Genomic DNA, 18,398 nt, shown 5'->3' with positions numbered 1-18,398 from the left:
CGTATTTTCCGAGTGAGCTTTTCTTAAATTAGGTTTGTTTTTCATTGATTTATTGAAAGTTTAAGACAAATTTTAATTTTCGATCGACTTAAATTATTCTTTCGCCCGTTTTCCGCAAATGGAGCTGAGATTTTTAACTGCAACAACAGCTCTGGGTTTTCGTGATCAAATTTGATCCACCTATATTCCACCTTGTCGAATTAGGAAAAGTCAGCTCCTGGCTCGGATATAGTTGACTCCATTCTAGCCAATATAATGGGTCAGACCCAGGTTGGCGCCAAAGTCGGATCTGCCGTTGAGCGGACCGCTCATCCGCTTGGAGGCGGTGCTGCTCAGATCCAGGCGCGTATTGCGATCCTGCGACTGCCAGAGATTGGCACGACCGGCCAGCTCCAGCTGCTTGCCAAAGCCGGGTATATTGCTGTGCGTCACACTGGCGTCATGTCCATTGATATGGGCATAGTCCAGGGCGGCGCCATTGCGATCGAACTTGAAGCCGTTCGCCAGCTGATTCTGTGAGGCGAATGCCTTGGCATCCACATTGTGAACGCCATCGTTGAACAGATTTGCAATAGCCGTCTGCTGCAAGCTGTCCCGCACGCCCGGCGTGTGCGTCTTGGTCAGCTCCGCGCCCAGTCCCTGACTGTGTGCAATGGATATTAGTTGAGATGTTTGACCCGGTTTGGAAAACTTACTTGTTGTAGGCCAAGGTGGCGCCGCTGGTGACGGGCTTGGCAGCCGGTCCGCCGGCTTCTGTATTGCCCGCAGCAAACACCTGTCCAATCAGATTGTGCTCCGGCGTGCCCAACGCCTTGGTCAGTTCCAGACGCGCATCAGCACCGCCCGCCGGATTCGAGGTAAGCGCGCCGCCCAACACCTGACGGCGCACACGCACCGCCGGATAGTTAACCAGGTGCGCCGGCTGTGGTTCCATTGGTGCGCCAGAAACGCCCAGCAGACCAATGCAGCTGACAATGATGCAGGTGGCAAACATTTGAGTCATCTTTTTGATTTGATTTTGATTTGATTATTGATTCGATTACTTCAAGCTGTTGCGGCTGATTGCTGATGCTCTGCTGAAGTCCACATGGCTTTTATACTGGCTGCTGCTTAGGCTGTGCTTCCCTATCACAATGTGGTTTACATTTGTTTGAACTTGTTTGGGGTCGCCTTTGCTGATAAGGCGACGCGGCTTTAGTTACGTTTCGGCCGTTTGGGTCTAATCGGGGATTTACATTGCAGCCAAAGTAGAAGAAAAGCCCCGCTTGTTACTTGAGCCCATCACGTAGCCCAGCATAAGTTAAGATCAAACAATTATGGTTAACTCTTAAGAATAACTAGAAAGAAAACTGAAGTCTAATTAATGAAGTATAATTAAACATATTTTTTTATATTCATATTGGTTTATGAAGTCGGATCTGGTTAAATAAGTCTGTCGCAATCATTTGCACAAAATCAATATACCCTATGCACTTATATTAAATGGGTAAGGGTATACTCAAAAATGATTTTAATCCTTAATACGTTCTGAAGTCGCAGATGGGTTATTCTGGCTGCTGCATTATTTGCATATGTCCTAAATACCCTACTATCTCTTATTTAACGTGTACAGGGTATAGTTTAAAATTACTTTACTCTGCGCCTCAACGGTTTCGGGCTATAAGACACTTGATAGGAATAACTTTTGAAATAGATTCGCAAATCAATTTGTGCATTGAAAAAAAATTCCAAATTATTTGTGTATGTAACAAATGTGTAAAACTTTGATATAATTAACTCAAAAACTGTTTTATAAAACGTAACAGAAAACGAAAAATAAAGCCAGTTAATTGAGAGCAACTGCAACAAAATGCATCTGCTGCCCGATCGTTGGCTCCTAATGCTGTTGCTGCGGAAGCAGATCAGGCGCAAGAACAGCCGGCTGATGAGATACAAAAGGCAGGCACGCCAGCGCCTGATCTCGATGCGCCGGATACGCCAAGTGCTGCTGGAGAATCTGCGCAAATTGATCGACATGAAGCTGACGGACACCAAAGTGTTGGCCATGGCCCAAATGAAGGCCCAGTTCAGCCGTACGTGGCAGATGTACACGAAATGGTTGCGCAATTGCCAAAAACTGCACAGAAGGGAGCTGCAGAAAGTTCAGAGTTTGCGCAAACAGGAGCTCGCATTGAACGAGCGTCTGCGTGAATTGCGCAAACAATTTAGAGTGTTGCCCAAACGGCAACGGGTGATCGCACACGCCGTTCGCATGTTCCACCGGGCCTACCGCAAGCGGCACAAGCAGTACGGCGCTTGGGAAGTGAGCCCGGAACATTTGCAAAACAGCCATGCAGAGGCTGAGCAGATACGCAAATATATGATGTACGGTAAACGTAAGCCCGATAGGCGATTGCATTTGATTAAGGATAATATCAGTGAGTTTAACAACTTCTGGAATTCCGAGGTGCTGCGCAAGGGGCACTACAAGCGCAAGCAACGGGCGCATCAACATTTGATAACCCAACACATTGAATTACCCGAAGAGTTCATACCCAAGATCTATCACGAGAAGCATAGAGTAAAGCCCAGGGTGTCGAAGGCGCGTGGCAAGCAATTTAATATGAACTTTCTGAATAAAATGCTCTCGTTCAAGCAATTGCAGTACTTTAAACGAAAGCTGCATAAAATTATCGAACCGGCCAACGATAAGGCGAAAAAGCCAAAGCCTGTGGAGCATAATCAACCGGCAGCAAGACGTCAGAATTCCAAGCGGCGACAGAGGATAACAGTCAAAGAGATGCTGGACTTTGATGTGGATCTGAAACAAAAGCTGGGACCAAAAAGAGTCACCCAGCCAGTCTATGGCAGCGATCAGCTGATCAGATTCAAAAAGGAAATCCAAACGATACGCAAGTCGGTAACATCAATGGGCAGCCTCGGTCGCCCTTCACTGCTATCGCGTCGTAGTCAGTCGAGCAAACGCAGCTCCCGCCTGAAATCGCTGCAGCGGTTAAAATTGACGATGGCATCAAAAATCCGTGAAAAGTTATCGAAAATGCACAGCATGATGCAGGACAAGGAGCCGGTAAAGAAACCGGTGGAACTAATAGATGATTCACCCAGGCTGCCAAGCACTGAGATTTGGCTGCCACCAGCTGAGGGGGAGTTGGAGAAAGCTATCGATTCGGTGGCATCGAGCGTTGCCATAACACCCAAGGAACGTGTTACGGATGATGTTAATGAGCTGTTGCGAAATAAATCTGTGCCTGCCGGCATTCGGCAGGAACTGAAGAATGCCCAATGGCGTCTCTATCTGACGAATGCGTCCAGAATGAAGCGGCGTGCCGGACAGGTACTAATGAATATATTTGAAACGGATGACAGTGTCAAATATCGACCAATTCAAAGGCTGCTCAAGGACGTAATACAGGGACCCAGCATGATGGACATATTGGCCGACAAGGAGACAATTGTTGCTGCCGTGCACAAGCATTATATGTGGAAAAATTTGTACAGCGTCTATCAGGATCTAAAGGGTGTGGGCATACCCAAAAGTGCCATATTTAAAATGTTGCGCGAACATTATCTAAAATATATCAATGAAATTGTCAGCGAGGCCATAGAAAAGGGCGCCAAACTATCGTTGGACGACCAACCCGGCCAGGGCAGCCCTTTGGCGCTACAGAAGAGCAGCGATTCCTTCGATCAATATCTAGATGAGAAAATAGCGGCGCGTACCGCGATCAATGATCGTTTTATCAACGAGCAGATACTGCGCAAAAGTAAAATGTCGGCAGTGTCCACGGATGAGAGTCGCTGGAGCGGAGTCTCATTGGAGGCCATGACCTACAGGCAGCTGAAGCGCATGGATGATCGCTACTCGACGCGCTATTTGCAGAGCATATTGGCGGCTCATGCCAGATATTTTAACAGGGACAAGCGGGAAACGTTGTTGTCGGGCGTTCAGGCTGACGATACGCTGAGCGAGCATCTACCTGGAGACAATTCGTGCCGGGGCAAGCCCAGCAAGGGGCAAGGGCCCCAAACACAGCAGCCGAGAAAGCGCAAAGTTTGCCTACAGCGTTTGTATTACGAGCCGCGTCGCACCTGCCGCCAACGGCAGGCGGATGAAGAGTGTGCCGTCTGTGAATGCGATGCGCAGAGGCTGGAGAAGTGCATACGTTGTGGCACTGAGCTGCCTCACCTGCCGACCAGTTCAGATCCGAGTAGCATCGATCTGTGCCTGTCCACGCCCACGCTGGCCGCCTGCGTGCACAATCCGCAAATGTTGCAGGCCACAGCAGATATCTGCAATGTGTGCGGCTTTGTGCACGAGCCGCAATCGGGCTGCTTCATGTTGGACATAGATGTTGCTCACGATGGCGCCCTGCAACAGGTGCGACGTATCAAGGAGTATGCGAACTGTGTCCAGCAGCGGCAGCAACAGCTCGATCAGAGTGCGGACAGCATTTGGCTGGCGGCGGTTCGGAGTTGTGCATCGGCCAGCGAGGCGTGTGCCTGATCTCGGTGTGGCATGAGGTGTTGCAAGTGCAGCGGCATGCAGCAAATAAAACCATATTGCATAGCTGAGCTGACAACACTTTGTGCCGCAACACAGCTGCAGTTGTTGCTGCCACAGACGCTGCTGTTGCTGCCACATTCGGTGGCAAATGAAACATTTTGTTTAAGTGCTAAATAAATTCAAGTAATGAGTTTGCAGCAGAGTCGAGTGTGTTGGGCGGCACGTTAAATGCTCGCCAAGTTTCATAAAATATGCAAAACGCCAACACACACACACACACACACACCCAAACACACACACACACACGGAGTATGCACTCACGTAGCGCCTGCCTTTTAATACACTCGCCTTCGCAGCGAATTTTGGCTTTTTCATTTTTTGGCCAAGTTCTTAAGTCAAGCGGCTGTAATGGAATTTTATTGCAGCACTCGCATTCTGTTTGCGCAGGCGAAACATGTACCAGACATTTTCATAAACGTTCCAAACCGAAAGCCAAAAAAAAAAAGAAAAAAAAATTTATAGAAAAATACTTTGCCAAGATTTGCTCAAGTTTTGGCCTTTAAGTTCTTGTCTTTTTTTTCTCGCTTAAAGTGCGACCGAAAACTTGTCGAAGGCCAAATGCAATAAGGCTGTAAATTGATGCCCGTGATCAATCATTTAGTTTGCCAGCGCATTTGGCCAGAATGTGGCGGCACTTTCATGTTGCTCAGTCAGCTAGTCGGCCAAGAAGATGGCCAAAACCCACCCACAACAAGCGCCACGCCAAGCCGCATATTGCTGTGGCTAGTCAGCGCGTAAGTTGAGACGTTTTCATTTGCATTTTGTGCCAAAAAGCAACTTAAGTCCAAGTGATCTGCAGGCGGTGGACTGTTAGATACCCTAGAAATATGGAAAAAAGGTTCTGAAATGTAGCAAACTTAAGGTCTTAAGAACAAAGTTCAGGGTAGTAGCTCGAGAGCTTGGTATTGTTTGAGCTGAATTGCCCTTGGTGGATGTGCCTTGCAATTAAGCAACAGTTTATTTTTTCGGTTTTCCTTTTTTTAGAGGGTATCTAAAATGGGGAAGAATGCGTTTGACCATGCCCAACGTCATGCTGCTCAATTTGCGTTGACTGGCTGTAACATTATCTTGTTTGCTCACGACACGCGCCGCAGACGCATCGAGTCCAGAAGGGAGCCAGACTCCGGCTGGAGAATGCGGAGCTGTTGGCATGTTTGCAGCTGCTTTGGCATTGTCCGGCTTTGGCATTTCGCTCATTTCACTCGGCTGCGGCTTTTGTCATTTTTCTTCGCGCTTTTCCTTGGCAATTTTGGTTTTTTCTTTTGATTTTTTTTTTCCATAAGTCATTTGTGATTTAAGTCTTTGGCTTGTCAAAACAAATGAAATGGAGCGTTGAAATAACTGACAGTCCGAGCTGGCCAATGGGCTTGTTCAGCTACAATAACTGGTAGAAGAAGAAGATGTTGAGGGGGAAGCTGTTGAGGGGAATGCCAGCAGGCATTCTGCTGCCATGTTCTGTGCGCTTTTGGAATCTGGGTAATTGCATTTTATTAGCGCTTATCGCTTATCGTTGACAGCCATTGTCAAACGCATTGTCATGTTGCAGTCGAAATTTAATTAATTTCCATTCACGCCCCACACACCCTCAACCCGCCCATTCTCTGGGCTTGTCGTGTAAGTAGCTGCTTAATAAAGCCTCGATAAACATATTTTACAAGAATTCATAACAAAGCATGCAAAACGCAAACACACAAAATAATAGAGAGAATTCCCACACACTCTGCCACATTTACGTGCATGAAGGGAATACCTCTATTATTATTGGACTCAGGTGTGGGCGGTGCGCAGTGCTCAGACCATGTATCTGGCCACAAAGCGGCTACAAATTATGCAGCTTAGAATATGGCACGAACAAATAAAGCAGAAAAAGTTGTTCAAAAACAAAAAGATAGATGTGCCGGGCTGCTGGGCTTACAATGCTTCCAACTAATTGAATAAAGTGGTCTCTAAATTGCTTTTGATTTTAATTTTGACCAAGTGCTGGCTGACATTTAAGACATATTGTTCTTTTAGCTTGAAACAAGCACAAAAAAGTGTTGTATAATATCAAACCGAGCGATTTAGTCGAGAATAGCTTGGAAATACCACCAGGGAAAATAAATGACTTTTCGAATTAAATCAAGTTTACTTCAAGCTTAAACTGCGTGTAATATCCATGCCACATGACATGATGTGGCGCTCTTTTAGGGCTAAACTGCAGAAACTTGAAAACTTGAAGCCAGTGTTGAGCAATACTTACGATAACTGCAATTTGCACTTAACCCTTGCTGGCCAAACTGCTTGTGGCTTCTATCTAGGCATTGAGCGTCGCCCACCCCTGGACAATTAAAGCCGCATACAAGACACACAAACTCACACACACATACTCGCACACACACACACACTTAGACGTAGCCTAGTAACCACTCAAACCACTCGAAAAGTTGTCCGCAAAGTGCGAATGCATAATTAATTCCAATTATGAGTTTACCCAACAACATTGGCAACATTGGCACTTGCCTTCGCACTGAACTCGAGACGCCACACACACACACACATATATATATATATATATATGTATATAGTTGTTGCGAGGGGGAACAGACTAAAGACTTATCAGCGCATCGACAGCAGCATCAGCCTGAACTGTGGTGTTGCTGTCAACCCTGTTGCGACTGTTGCCTGCCGCAGCTTGTTGCATAGTTTGAGTGAGGCAAGTGCTTGGCATGTTTAAACACATGCTTAAGTGTCATTTAGACAGTTATCCGCCTGGCAGCAGCAGCAGCAGCAGCAGCAACAGTCGCAGCCGAAGCAAAGGAATCAGCCTCACGGTTTTGGCCAGACAATTGATGGCTGTTTGATCTAGCTAGCTGCATTTTTTTTTCGTTTGCCTCAATTACAAAATGCTAAAAATTGCAATATCAATAACATTTAATGTGCTCGTATTTTTTTTTTTTTATTTTTACTGCTCTTTGGGTGCGGGTGGAAAGTGCTGTTGTGTCTAAGTGTTGCAGCCTTCAAAGCAGCCTTCACTATAAACGGAAATGCATTTGTTGTTGCTGTTCTTGTATGTTGCTGTTGTTGCTGCCTGCTTGGAGAGCAGCATTGGCGTCGCGTCGCGTCTGCCAGGAACTCAAGTGTTTTAATGGATTTTCTGCATGCATAGAAGCTGTTGTTCATTTAGCCAGCCGCCGCCCTTCCGCTCTATCCACTCCCCAGCACTGCCACGCCTTGAACTTTAGCCCACAAAATTGAAGAAATGTCAAGTTTTGCCTGTGGTTATCATCTACACATGCAGCGCATCAATCATGCGTAAGACACCCGCCGGGACAAGCTACAGGCTGCAGCCAAAACCTTAGCCAATCCAAACATGAAGTTCAGTTCATAAAAGATAATAAGCCTTAAGCTTAACCGTATGCCACTCAAACTTAAGGCACCAACAGCTGATGCCCACAGCCCAAGCGGAAGCAACAGCAGTCGCGGTGGGAGTTCAACAAAAGCCTATAAATTTTTAGATTATTTGCATATTGTGTCGCGCATTTGCTGGGTGTCATTTTTTTCGTATACGCTGTATCTTGTGGAAGAGGTGTATATAGGGTTTGAACACATTAGACTAAAAGTCTATCATATTTTCAGTTGTTAATCCCTAGCTTGTGCAAAAATAGCTAGCTAAATTAATAATTTATTAAATAAATATCCATTGGGTTTGAGAAATTAACTTATTGCTCGATGCTTATTTAAAAATTTGAATTTGAGCCGGTGACCTCTCGCGTGCTAGTTCAACGCTCAGAAACGCCAAACAATACAGGCTTGCACTTGCAAAGCACGCTCAGCATAAACTTCTTTTATGTATTCGTATTTATTTTGAACCGATGAACTGCCATTTCTAGGTTCAACGCCCAGACAAGCCCAAGCATATTCGTGGCAAAGTTTTTTTTAAATATATACCGATATATCTTCCAAAAGCTTAACAAACTACGATGCTTGAGTAGAGTATCTAGCAGCTGTGTACTCTTGTTCATTGTTTTCCATTTTTTTTTTATAATTTTTTTAAGTGCGGCAAATTCAATTTGCTGTTTTTGCGATTTTCTTTTGTTTTGTCTCAAGCTAATGTAAATCAAGCGACATTAAACGACAACAACAATAAATATATGACAGCAGGATATACCCGCGCAGGATCAGCGCAAGGAGCAATAGCTGCGATTTATTTTAAGCACAGCGGCAGAGAGAAATAGGGAGAGAAATTGTGTCCTTGTTGCCATGTTTTAGGTAGAAAAAATAATCATAATATTAATATTTGTCGCCGTTGCAGCTGCGCATAAAGCCAAGCAGGCATTGTGGCAGGAACTGCGGCATAGGAAACTGGGCTCGGCTTGCACTCTGTCTGGACGCCCCTTCTGGTACGGCCGTGTGTTGCATGCAAAATGCTAAATCAGTTTTCTTATGACTCGGATTTGCTGAGCTCAGCGTTTGTTAGTTTCAATTCACTTTTTATACTTAGTTCTGAGAGTTTTTGTGGCAGACTAAAACGTACATGAAATAAATTTTCATTTTATAAAAGAGTTGCAAAATCTAGTTGAGTTAAAATAAATTAAATTGTAACAAAATGTATACAATTAAATAAATTACAAAAACGGGAACAAAATAAAATGTGTGAGATTAATATTCTATTATAAGTATTTTGGAGAATAATCTTTTGTTAATCCTTCAAGGGAATAATTGTGGATTATGTGTTTTCTAATTAATCTTTGATCAATCTTTTATGGACGCAAATACTTGATCAGTGTTGTAAAACAACAAAAAAAACTATTTTTTTCTGTGAGACAGGAAGTGAGCAAGAGATAGAGACAGAGGGAGAGCGTGAGCGAGAGCGAGAAAGGGAGTGAAAAAGAGAAAAAAGAGAATAGAAGATATTTATTATATTTGATATATAAGCTCTGCTGTATCCCAATCCATACGTATGATGATAATATGTGATTTTTCATGCGTAGCCTATTTTGTTATGAGAAAACGTCAAATTAAAAAAAGTGTACACCTAATTGGATTATCCGTTTAGACACTTTTTAGAGCAATTCAATACAGTCTGCTGTTTGATAAACTTTCCAAACTTTAAAATTACAATTTATTTGCCTCTAAGCTGAAATCAATCAGGAAATTGGTCAAATTTCTATGATCAAAACTGTCAGCAAAAATAATAAGCGCAAATTCGGGATAGAGCGGGAGTTAGAGCAAGCCATAAACATGGCCTGGATGCATGATGCAGTGCCTCATGTGGCAAGAGCGCAATCAGCGCCCGTTGGCCCCAGGCGAAAAACGTTTTAATTTATGCGCCCGCCGGCATTGAAAGCGACCGATACCAAAATAGGTGATGGCGGGGCGTGGCATGCGGCAGGCTGTGTATGATTGAGGGCGAGGGGAAGCGGGGTCTGGCTAACGTAAATTGCCTTAAATCATTTTTAATGAAATTTCCAATGGACGAGACGGGCAACAGTCAATGGCAGCTAATCTGCATGCGAGGCCCCGCAGCTCATGCATGTGTGTGTGTGTGTGAGTGTGTGTGTGAGTGTGTGGTTAGTTGTCGTTGTTGTTGCTGTTGTCAGCGTGTGACAGGTCGCGTTGTAAGCGCATAATTGGTTTGTTGGCCAAGTTGTCAGTGGATCGAACAGCGGCGAATGCCACTTGATAAATGAGTCATTTGCTCAGTAATTTAAGCAGCATTTCAATAAGCTGTGCGGGGTCAGCTGGCAGCTGGTTGTAAATGTTGTTAGCTGGTAAACGGTGGCTGGTAAATTGTTGATGTTGGATGGTGGTTGCTGTCAGAGATTTGTGTAACCAAATACTCATTACATAAGCCCAATGGGGTAGCTGGGCAAACAGAATGCCAGCAAAAATATGCTGATGCAAGCCGAGGCAGATTTTGCGTGAGAGTGTGCGTGTGTGTGTGTGTGTGTGTGCTAGTTAAGCCAAAGTCAAATATTGACAGGCAAAGTCAAATGCGTAGCAAGCAGCAAAGCATTTAAAGTAATCGAGTGTTAAAAACGGCAAACGCAGGCAAACATTTGGCCAGGCTACAAAAGGGGGCTGTGCCCCGCCCACACGACACACACACACACCATAGCCTGTGCAAATATTTAGTTGCTCATAAATTACGTGTGTGTGTGTGTGTGTGTGTGTATGAGAATCAGCATCACGCTTTAATGCCTCATTAAAATATGCGCAGGGGCATATAAATTCCAGCTGACGCCTGGCCTGTTAAATATATACTACAGTGAAAACTCGCTAACAGTACACGCAGCAAGTCCTCTTGAGCGTACAAAATTTACCCCACGCTGTCCGTCCATGAGAGTTTTCACTGTACCTATATGTATTAGTATATTTTCATCTCTTGATGCGACCGGCGGCAGTCAAAAAAGTCATAAAAATCTAAAGTTTTCGCATAAAATCAATTGCTCTACCAAGAAGAAGTCGCAACAATCTGTGGGCGTGGCAGGGTTGAAATCAGTTTCACCCAAGGCACGGAAGGGTTGCCCCCAACACACACACACACACACACACACACACAGTGAAGCCAAAGCATTTGCCTCAGCCTCCGCTGTTTGGTTTATTAAATTACAAATAAATAATGAGACTGATGGCAGGCCAAACTGTGTTGACGGGCAGCTCGTCTTGTCGAGCGGCTGCCTGCCTGTAGTTATTAAAAACTTAACAAAAACAATTAACACAGTCACTGGCAGCTTTTTAAAGAGGGGTGTAGCACATGGGCCGGGGTTAGGGTTGGGGTTGGATAGCTCTTTAAAGCGCCTGACAAATTGCTCAAGGATTCACTTAAAGGCAGCAGCACCCAAAAAGCTGCTGCAGCCGCAGCCTTTTTGCCCGCCCGCCGCTGTTTGGCCACAAAATGCAAAGCATTAACCAAAGCTACAGTTGCAACAATAACAAATGCAACTAGGCGGAAGGGGGAGGGGCCGTGGCTGGGGCTGGGGCAGGGGCTGGGAATTGGAATTGCAGCCGCAAATAAATTTGTGCTGAGTAAAATATATGGCAAAAATATATAAAGCATCGCATGTGCAACAGCAGGAACAATGCCAAAAGCAACAAGCAGCGGCAACCTGCCCCTGCCACAGACCAACCCCCTGCCTCTGCCAGGCCCTGCCTCTGCCAGGCCCTGCCTCTGCTAGCTCCTGTTCCTATACAAAGCTGTCCCCTTTTTTCATTACAATGCCGCAGCCGCACGCCCGCACAGCCCTAAAAGCAAAGGCGCAACGGTGTGTGGGGTGTTTGGGGAGGGTGCAGCACTGCTAAGGGTAAGAGTTGGGCGGCTGGGGGTGCGGCTTTTCCCATTGTTTGCAGGCGCGCGCTCTGATTAGAGACGAGTCCCATTCAAAAAGGTATGCAGCATGTTGTTGTTTTTATATTTTTTTTTTACTGGTAACTGCAAATGCATAGAGTGAAATATATTTTTTAAAGACTAAAAAATTACTATTCATAAGCTGGGGCAAAACAAAAAAAAAAAAACAATAACAAGAAGCAACAGCGGCACATCCGTAAAAATTACACGTTATTTTTATGCATTTTAAAATGAAATTAATTTCATGTGTGTAGATTGTAGGGCTGGCAGGTGTTGTGGGAGTGGGAGGGTGGGCGTTACTTTATTGATATACAAATTATAAATTCAATATGTCAATTTATGAATAACATAGCTGTTTGTACGTAACAGCCTTTTTTGTGTCAAATATTCTATTTAATGTTCAATATATGCACAATTATTAAAATAAGGACAACAATTTCTTCGGTGGACTCGAATAGGAAATATCTTTTCAGAATTGAACTGATCTGAGATACAGAAAATACAGAACAGTATATGTTTATAGAATTAAAGAATTCCAATCTCAAAAAGACTTTTCTTATGTTATATGCGAGCACTGGAGATTGTATTTGATGAGCTTGTATATATTATATATATATTTAAATATATACGGTTGATTTTCCTATTATCATATATTTTTTTAAAATATTTTTATTAATATTATTAATTTTTAGCATCAATTTACAATTTTTTTTCCAATCTTTTCTATATGAATAAAATGCAATACAATTTCTGGCTTCAAAGCTCTCATTTCTTCAATATCCAGGTTATTTTATGAAAGGTTCGTCTTAACCAGCTGCTGGGAAAGCCTCCGCGGCAAGTTTTCTGTTCATTTTCAGATATTTATAGTTAGCTTATTGAAATTCTTGTCATATCTTCATTTAATGTAATTTAACTCGTCGTGTTTCTTTAACAAGCCCGAATAGCTATATTGTTTCTGAAACATGATATAGCCCACATGCCAATTCTTTTGCTTTACTTTGCCGTTTGGTTAGTTCTCTGCTGTCCAGTCGCATATAGCATGTAATATACCATATACTTACCAGTTTTCAGTTGCTGCACTCGCATTATCTTATGTCCTGCTCCCAGTTACTGGGCTGGTGCAGTCGCTGCGTTTTGTGTGCTCTCTAACCAAAGCGAATGTTTTAGTCTTTAATTTGTCACACCAAAGCGTTGCTTTTCATGGCAGCCTGTCAGAGTTTCTTGTTTTTCTAGCTGCCAAGATGTTCTATGTTGTTGGCGGGCTGGGTCGAAGGAGGTTCTGCTGCAGAAGGCGGGTCCAACTGGCGGTCCGACTGGCTGGCCGACTGGCTGCCCGACTGGCTGGCTGGCTGGCTGGCTTGACTCTGCCTGTTTCACGTCCAGTTTAGCCCTTGGCTGATTTTTGATGAAAAGTTTTCAGTTTCACATTATTCAAGCGCACTAATACAGAGGCGGCGACACGACCCCCCCCCGCCCCATCCACCTCACTGTTGTTGTTTGTGGCAGCTTTGCGGCTGAATGGGCGTTTGCATTTCTTGTTGTTGTTGTTGTTGTTGTTGTTTTTACACAATTTTTGTTGTATTTTAATTTTGCGCAAATGGAAAATAATAATCAAGACAAATAATAAAATGGACGCAGGCGAAAAAGGTGTTGGCACGGTCTAACAAAAAAAAAAAAATAAAAATACTTATATATGTATATATGTATATATAAGCAGAGTGTGGGCGTGGCAACGCACTGTATATAAGGGCGACCCCGCAGCGGCAGGGTGCAGCGAGCTGTGGCAGCTTTTAGGAGCAGGCGGGCGCGCGAAGGGCGGCAGCTGTCCGCCCGCAGCACTTGGCTTTGTTTCGAGTGATTCTCAACAAAGCGCAGCGCACTTAATTCTCTTTACACACACATCCACACACGCACGCACACACATGTCGCGCTGTTGTGGCAGACATGGTATGACAGGCTTTTTATGCCTAAGTATCTTAAGTTGTCAGCTTGGCAAAAGGCAAAAGAAATCCTTTAATTTGCAGTAAAATGCAAAACGCACATGAGTGTGTCTGCCACGTGTGCGTATGTGTGTGTGTGTGTGTGTGTGTGTGTGTATGTGGCAGGCAACAAGTCAGCGTACATTGGACTTTGCCACTTGCCACATGCGCGCAGCCCGAGTCGCCCAAGCCCGAGTCGCCTCAAGGTATGCAGTAAATTAAAATGCAGTGACATTTCAGGCGGGCAGGCGGGCCACAGGACACGGGCCAGCCAAATGACATGTGTGTGCGTGTGTGTGTGTGTGTGAGTGTGTGTGTTTCTGCACTTTCTTTGCACTTTTCGCATTAAAAAGTTTTGCCCGCAAGCAGCCGGCTAAGAAACACAGCCAGCAACTGCTGGCAAGCTGAACTTCGGTTTTGACAGCACGCACACACACACACACACACACACATACATACACACACATTGCATTGAACCATAAATGCATGACTTTGATTCAACACATGCTGCCACACAACTTGCGCCGCAAAGTTCGTTATATGCAACGGCAACTGTTGTGACAGCCCTCGGTGCACTGTTTTGCATATGAATAGAAAGCAGGCTGGTGGGCGGCTGGCAGGCAGGTTGGCAGCTCGGCTCGTTGAGTCGTGTGGCCAACGCTTATGGCCACGTTAATGGCAAACTAAACTGCAAACTTTGCTGCTGCCAACGATGCACGCATACGTAATAAAAGGTGTAAATGAGCAAAAGAGCAAAATGTTCAGCGTGGCGGAATGGGCTGGCAGGTGGTTTGCCCGTCAGGCTATGGACTTACGCCTTGAGCCATTATAGGGGCCACTTGCTGGGCGTTACAATTCCACAGCTCGTGGCAAGCTTGGCAGTTGGGCTATTTATATAGCCAGCGTGCACAGTGGTTCAAGGCGCCAGCGTATGTCGGAAGTAGTTTTCTTTCGAGTGCACTTCAAGTGAAAATTTGTGCAGCGAAAACTTATTGCAAGTACAGTTGAACAACTAAGTTGTAGCTGGAGCTTAAGGTTGCCATATTTAGAGCACAAAAGCGCTTAATAATAACATACAATATAATTTGTGGGTTTTAGAAATTAGCTGAAAGCTTCGCAATTTGTTTGCTGCTATTGTAGTAAGAAAAGTACGTGAAAGCTTAAGTTCTATAAATAAAATGCTTTGAAAGCTTACCAAATAAGTGTATACTTTTATTAAAAGCAGTATGTGCTTTTAAAGCACATTGAAGCTCTTAGCTAACATTAATATCGCTTTCAATTTAGCCAAAACATTTAATTGCAAACTGAAGATGATGAAATGGGCATTGAGATCACATGCAAGCCTACTTATAACTATAGTGTGCTGCAAATTAAAAGAAAAAAAGAAATAAATCTTTTATTAAATTTAACGTAATGCCGAATTTAAGATGATAAAAACTGTTCCTCTATCTCGCTTCAGCGAGAGTTTTCAACACTCTATTCTATTGCTCGAAGTTTAAACACATTGCGAATTTTAGCGCATAACGCGCTGGCAAACCACAAATTGAGCCAAATTATGTTTTTATTTAATTTTTACAACTTTTTAGTTTAAACAATCTAAACATTTGTTGCCCACCGTGGGTTTTTCATGTGTATTAAACTAAATTTAGCGTCACTTTGAATTACGGCTGCTGCGAAGCGACATCTAGTGGAAAGCTGTGCCAGGCTATTATAATACAAGTAGTGCTGGCAACCTGGCTGGCTGGCGTTGCCCCAAGCCGCATGCTGCCCCTGGAAAAGCTAACAACTTATATATGTATGTGGAACATGATGTTTGCATAATTTATGTAGTTGTAAGTTGCTGCCGCAGGAAATGCCATAAAAAAAAGCGTTGGCTGCAAGAAAATACAAAAAAAAGAAAAAAACAAATACATGGAAGGAAAATATGAAAAATAAGTGGCAGCTGGAAAAAAAAAATGCAAGTAATGTGCGGGCGGCGAAGGCAGCGGCCTGTGGCGGATGCGAAGCGTTGCCGTTGACAAGCTCGGACGCGTTTAAAGTGCAATTAGCGCACGTAATTGTAATCGAGTTGGCCGCCGGCGACAACAGTGCCACATATTAAGCCCAAGGCGAAGGCTCGGATCGAGGCGGAGCAGCTGCTGATGCCACGCGGCTTCCGGCAGGTGGCTGCGGCTTATGCCACGCCCGGTTGGCCTTTCCAAAAGGAGTTGTTATACAAACCACATATATATATATATATAAATATATATATATATATCTTATTTTAAAGCCAACCGGGGAGCAGTAAATAAATTTGGCATTTAATCATATTTACGGATTTGTGGCGCATTTATTTATGCGTCCCACAGCGGCGCATCTTGGGCGCGGGCCGGTTGCCACTCAAGGATTTCGGTTTCTTTTCGTGCCGGCTTCCGGTGTGGCCGCAACGGAAGTGCAGTCGCAGCGACTACGATGGGAACGGGCACTGGGCTCAAGTGTGGTGGGCGTGGTGGCCACAAGCCACAAAACGCGCCAATTTGCGCTATTTCAAGTGTGCCAACCACAACAACAACAACAACAGGAACAGCAAAGAAGTATGCTGTGGTTGGGAATACACGACTGGGAGTTACCCTGACAAATTCGAACGTTCTTCTGGGCGTATACATGCTGTCTGTTGTTGTCTGTTCTTTATGAAAATTTCAGTTCATATTTATTTCATTCCAATGCGTGCATATACCTAAGCTCAAGGCTCTAGGTTTTATAATAAGTGTTCTTATAAAAGAATATATAAATATTTCTTAATTTAGGGAGAAACTGCAGAAGGCATTCGAGGTGTGAAATATTTGTAACCTTGAGAAGCTCTGCGGAATGGGGAAAATCTATAAACATAGAAGGAAATATCGTAAGAAAATGAAGTGAGATATGAGATGAGATAATGAGATATACAATAAGATTAGATATACAATATGATAAGATATACGAGAATATATATGAATGGACAGATGGACAGACGAGCGGACATAGATAGGTCAACAATAACTATACCCTGTAGTCGGTGTGTTTTCTGCTGCATGTTACGTACATAAGCACAAAGCCAATACACCCTTTTTAACACCTTTGCATTGGCTACAGGGTATAACAAGGGAGCAACAACAACAAAAACAACAACAGCGACAACATCGTTGCCTAATTATGCGTTCTGCCTTTGTTATTTATAGAGGCCGATTCGGTCGCCTTTTCTCTGCGGCTCGTTGCCTGTTTGCCTGTTCTGGGCCCTTTTGATGCTGCCCACGAGGCTAATTAGGCCTAAAGCGCGCCCATTGTGCGCACCGTTGCAATGTCGCGCCTGTTAGCCAACATTGTTACGGCCAACACACACACACACACACACACACACAAACAGGCTGACAGACCACATTTCCGCTCAGCTGCGCTTTGCGAGTTCATTAATAATTTAAGCATTCAATAAAAGGTCCACACAGAAAAGCGCGCGTTCATAAAGTGTCAACAGTTGAGTGGCTTTACAGCTGGGGCAAAACGATTTGGTTTGATTCGATTTGCATTCATTTGATTCGTTTCAATTTATGTGCCACTCGAATTCGATTTGATAATCACAAATATCAAACAATTTAGCATACAGCACTGTTATGGCCACATTGATACCCTGTTGTGAGCAGCTGTCATCAATGGGTTGATTGATCTCTACTAACAATTTATTAAATGTTTGCTGATGAGGTACTAGGTACTAGGCTTAGCAGCTAGCTGGTTAAGGACCAAGTACAGGGACAGTTGGCTGATAAAAGAACCTGGTCAGGGTTGATGGAAGAACATAGTTAAGGGTAGAACCAGTTAGTCCTCTAGACAGCAGTTAGCTGGTAGAGCCCCTTGTTCAGGGTCTGAGATAGTACTGGGAGCGAAAGTTCAAACCCTGCTGCTGGCAGACTGGACAAGATAAACTTCGACACAGGAAGGGGTCACAAGTTCGCAACATGTTAGCACTAGCTTTATTATTTTTGTATTTTGTGCAGGGTATATTGATAGTCAAGCAACAATTTGCTGCACTTAATTCAAGTTAATGCCGTTTTTGTGCCTTTTACGCCCATCTGGGCGTAGTTTAATTTGAGTAAGTGTTTCACTTTCACAAGCATTTGAAAATTGTTGCATCTGCGGTGGGCTTAGCTGAGTGTGTGTGTCGAATTTAATGAGCCTAATGCGAACAGGAGAAGCTTAGTGAGCCCAATTATCGATGTCATTTAATTGAGCAGCTTATATATTGGGATATTGTGATTAGGTAAACAAGTTGCCAGCTCAGGTGGCATTTTAATAGCCAGAGATTGCAATGAAATTGAAAGCAACTCGAAAGACCGAAGGGCTTAACCGAAATTTATAGCTCCATATGGATACCACTCAGATTGTTATATGACATGTTTCTCGTGCTGTTGTTGTTGTAATTGCTGCTGTTGATTATGTTTATTGTTAAGTGCAGGTGGAAAACTGTCAGGCGCAACACTTGAATGCATTTTCATTACACCTCATTACATTTCACTTC

The 18,398-nt window shown here is 44.0% G+C and overlaps 3 protein-coding genes across 3 annotated transcripts in view; 2 read left to right on the top strand and 1 right to left on the bottom strand.

Annotated features, from left to right (window-relative positions):
• LOC6626614 (dymeclin) overlaps nucleotides 1–18,398 on the top strand; it is a 106,822-nt gene that overhangs the window by 28,974 nt on the left and 59,450 nt on the right. The window lies entirely within an intron of this gene.
• On the bottom strand, nucleotides 40–1,073 carry AttC (Attacin-C). Its single transcript, XM_002048675.3, has 2 exons — nucleotides 696–1,073; nucleotides 40–643 (listed from the first exon to the last, which is right to left on the bottom strand). Exons 1-2 carry the CDS (start codon nucleotides 1,001–1,003, stop codon nucleotides 244–246), a joined length of 708 nt encoding a protein of 235 aa, XP_002048711.1. The 5' UTR covers nucleotides 1,004–1,073; the 3' UTR covers nucleotides 40–243.
• LOC138911433 (uncharacterized) lies at nucleotides 1,850–4,504 on the top strand. Its single transcript, XM_070210585.1, has one exon. It carries the CDS (start codon nucleotides 1,850–1,852, stop codon nucleotides 4,502–4,504), a length of 2,655 nt encoding a protein of 884 aa, XP_070066686.1.

The sequence above is a fragment of the Drosophila virilis genome, chromosome 5, assembly GCF_030788295.1.
Source record: "Drosophila virilis strain 15010-1051.87 chromosome 5, Dvir_AGI_RSII-ME, whole genome shotgun sequence".
Classification (NCBI taxonomy): domain Eukaryota; kingdom Metazoa; phylum Arthropoda; class Insecta; order Diptera; family Drosophilidae; genus Drosophila; species Drosophila virilis.
This window is presented reverse-complemented; position numbering and strand designations above follow the sequence as displayed.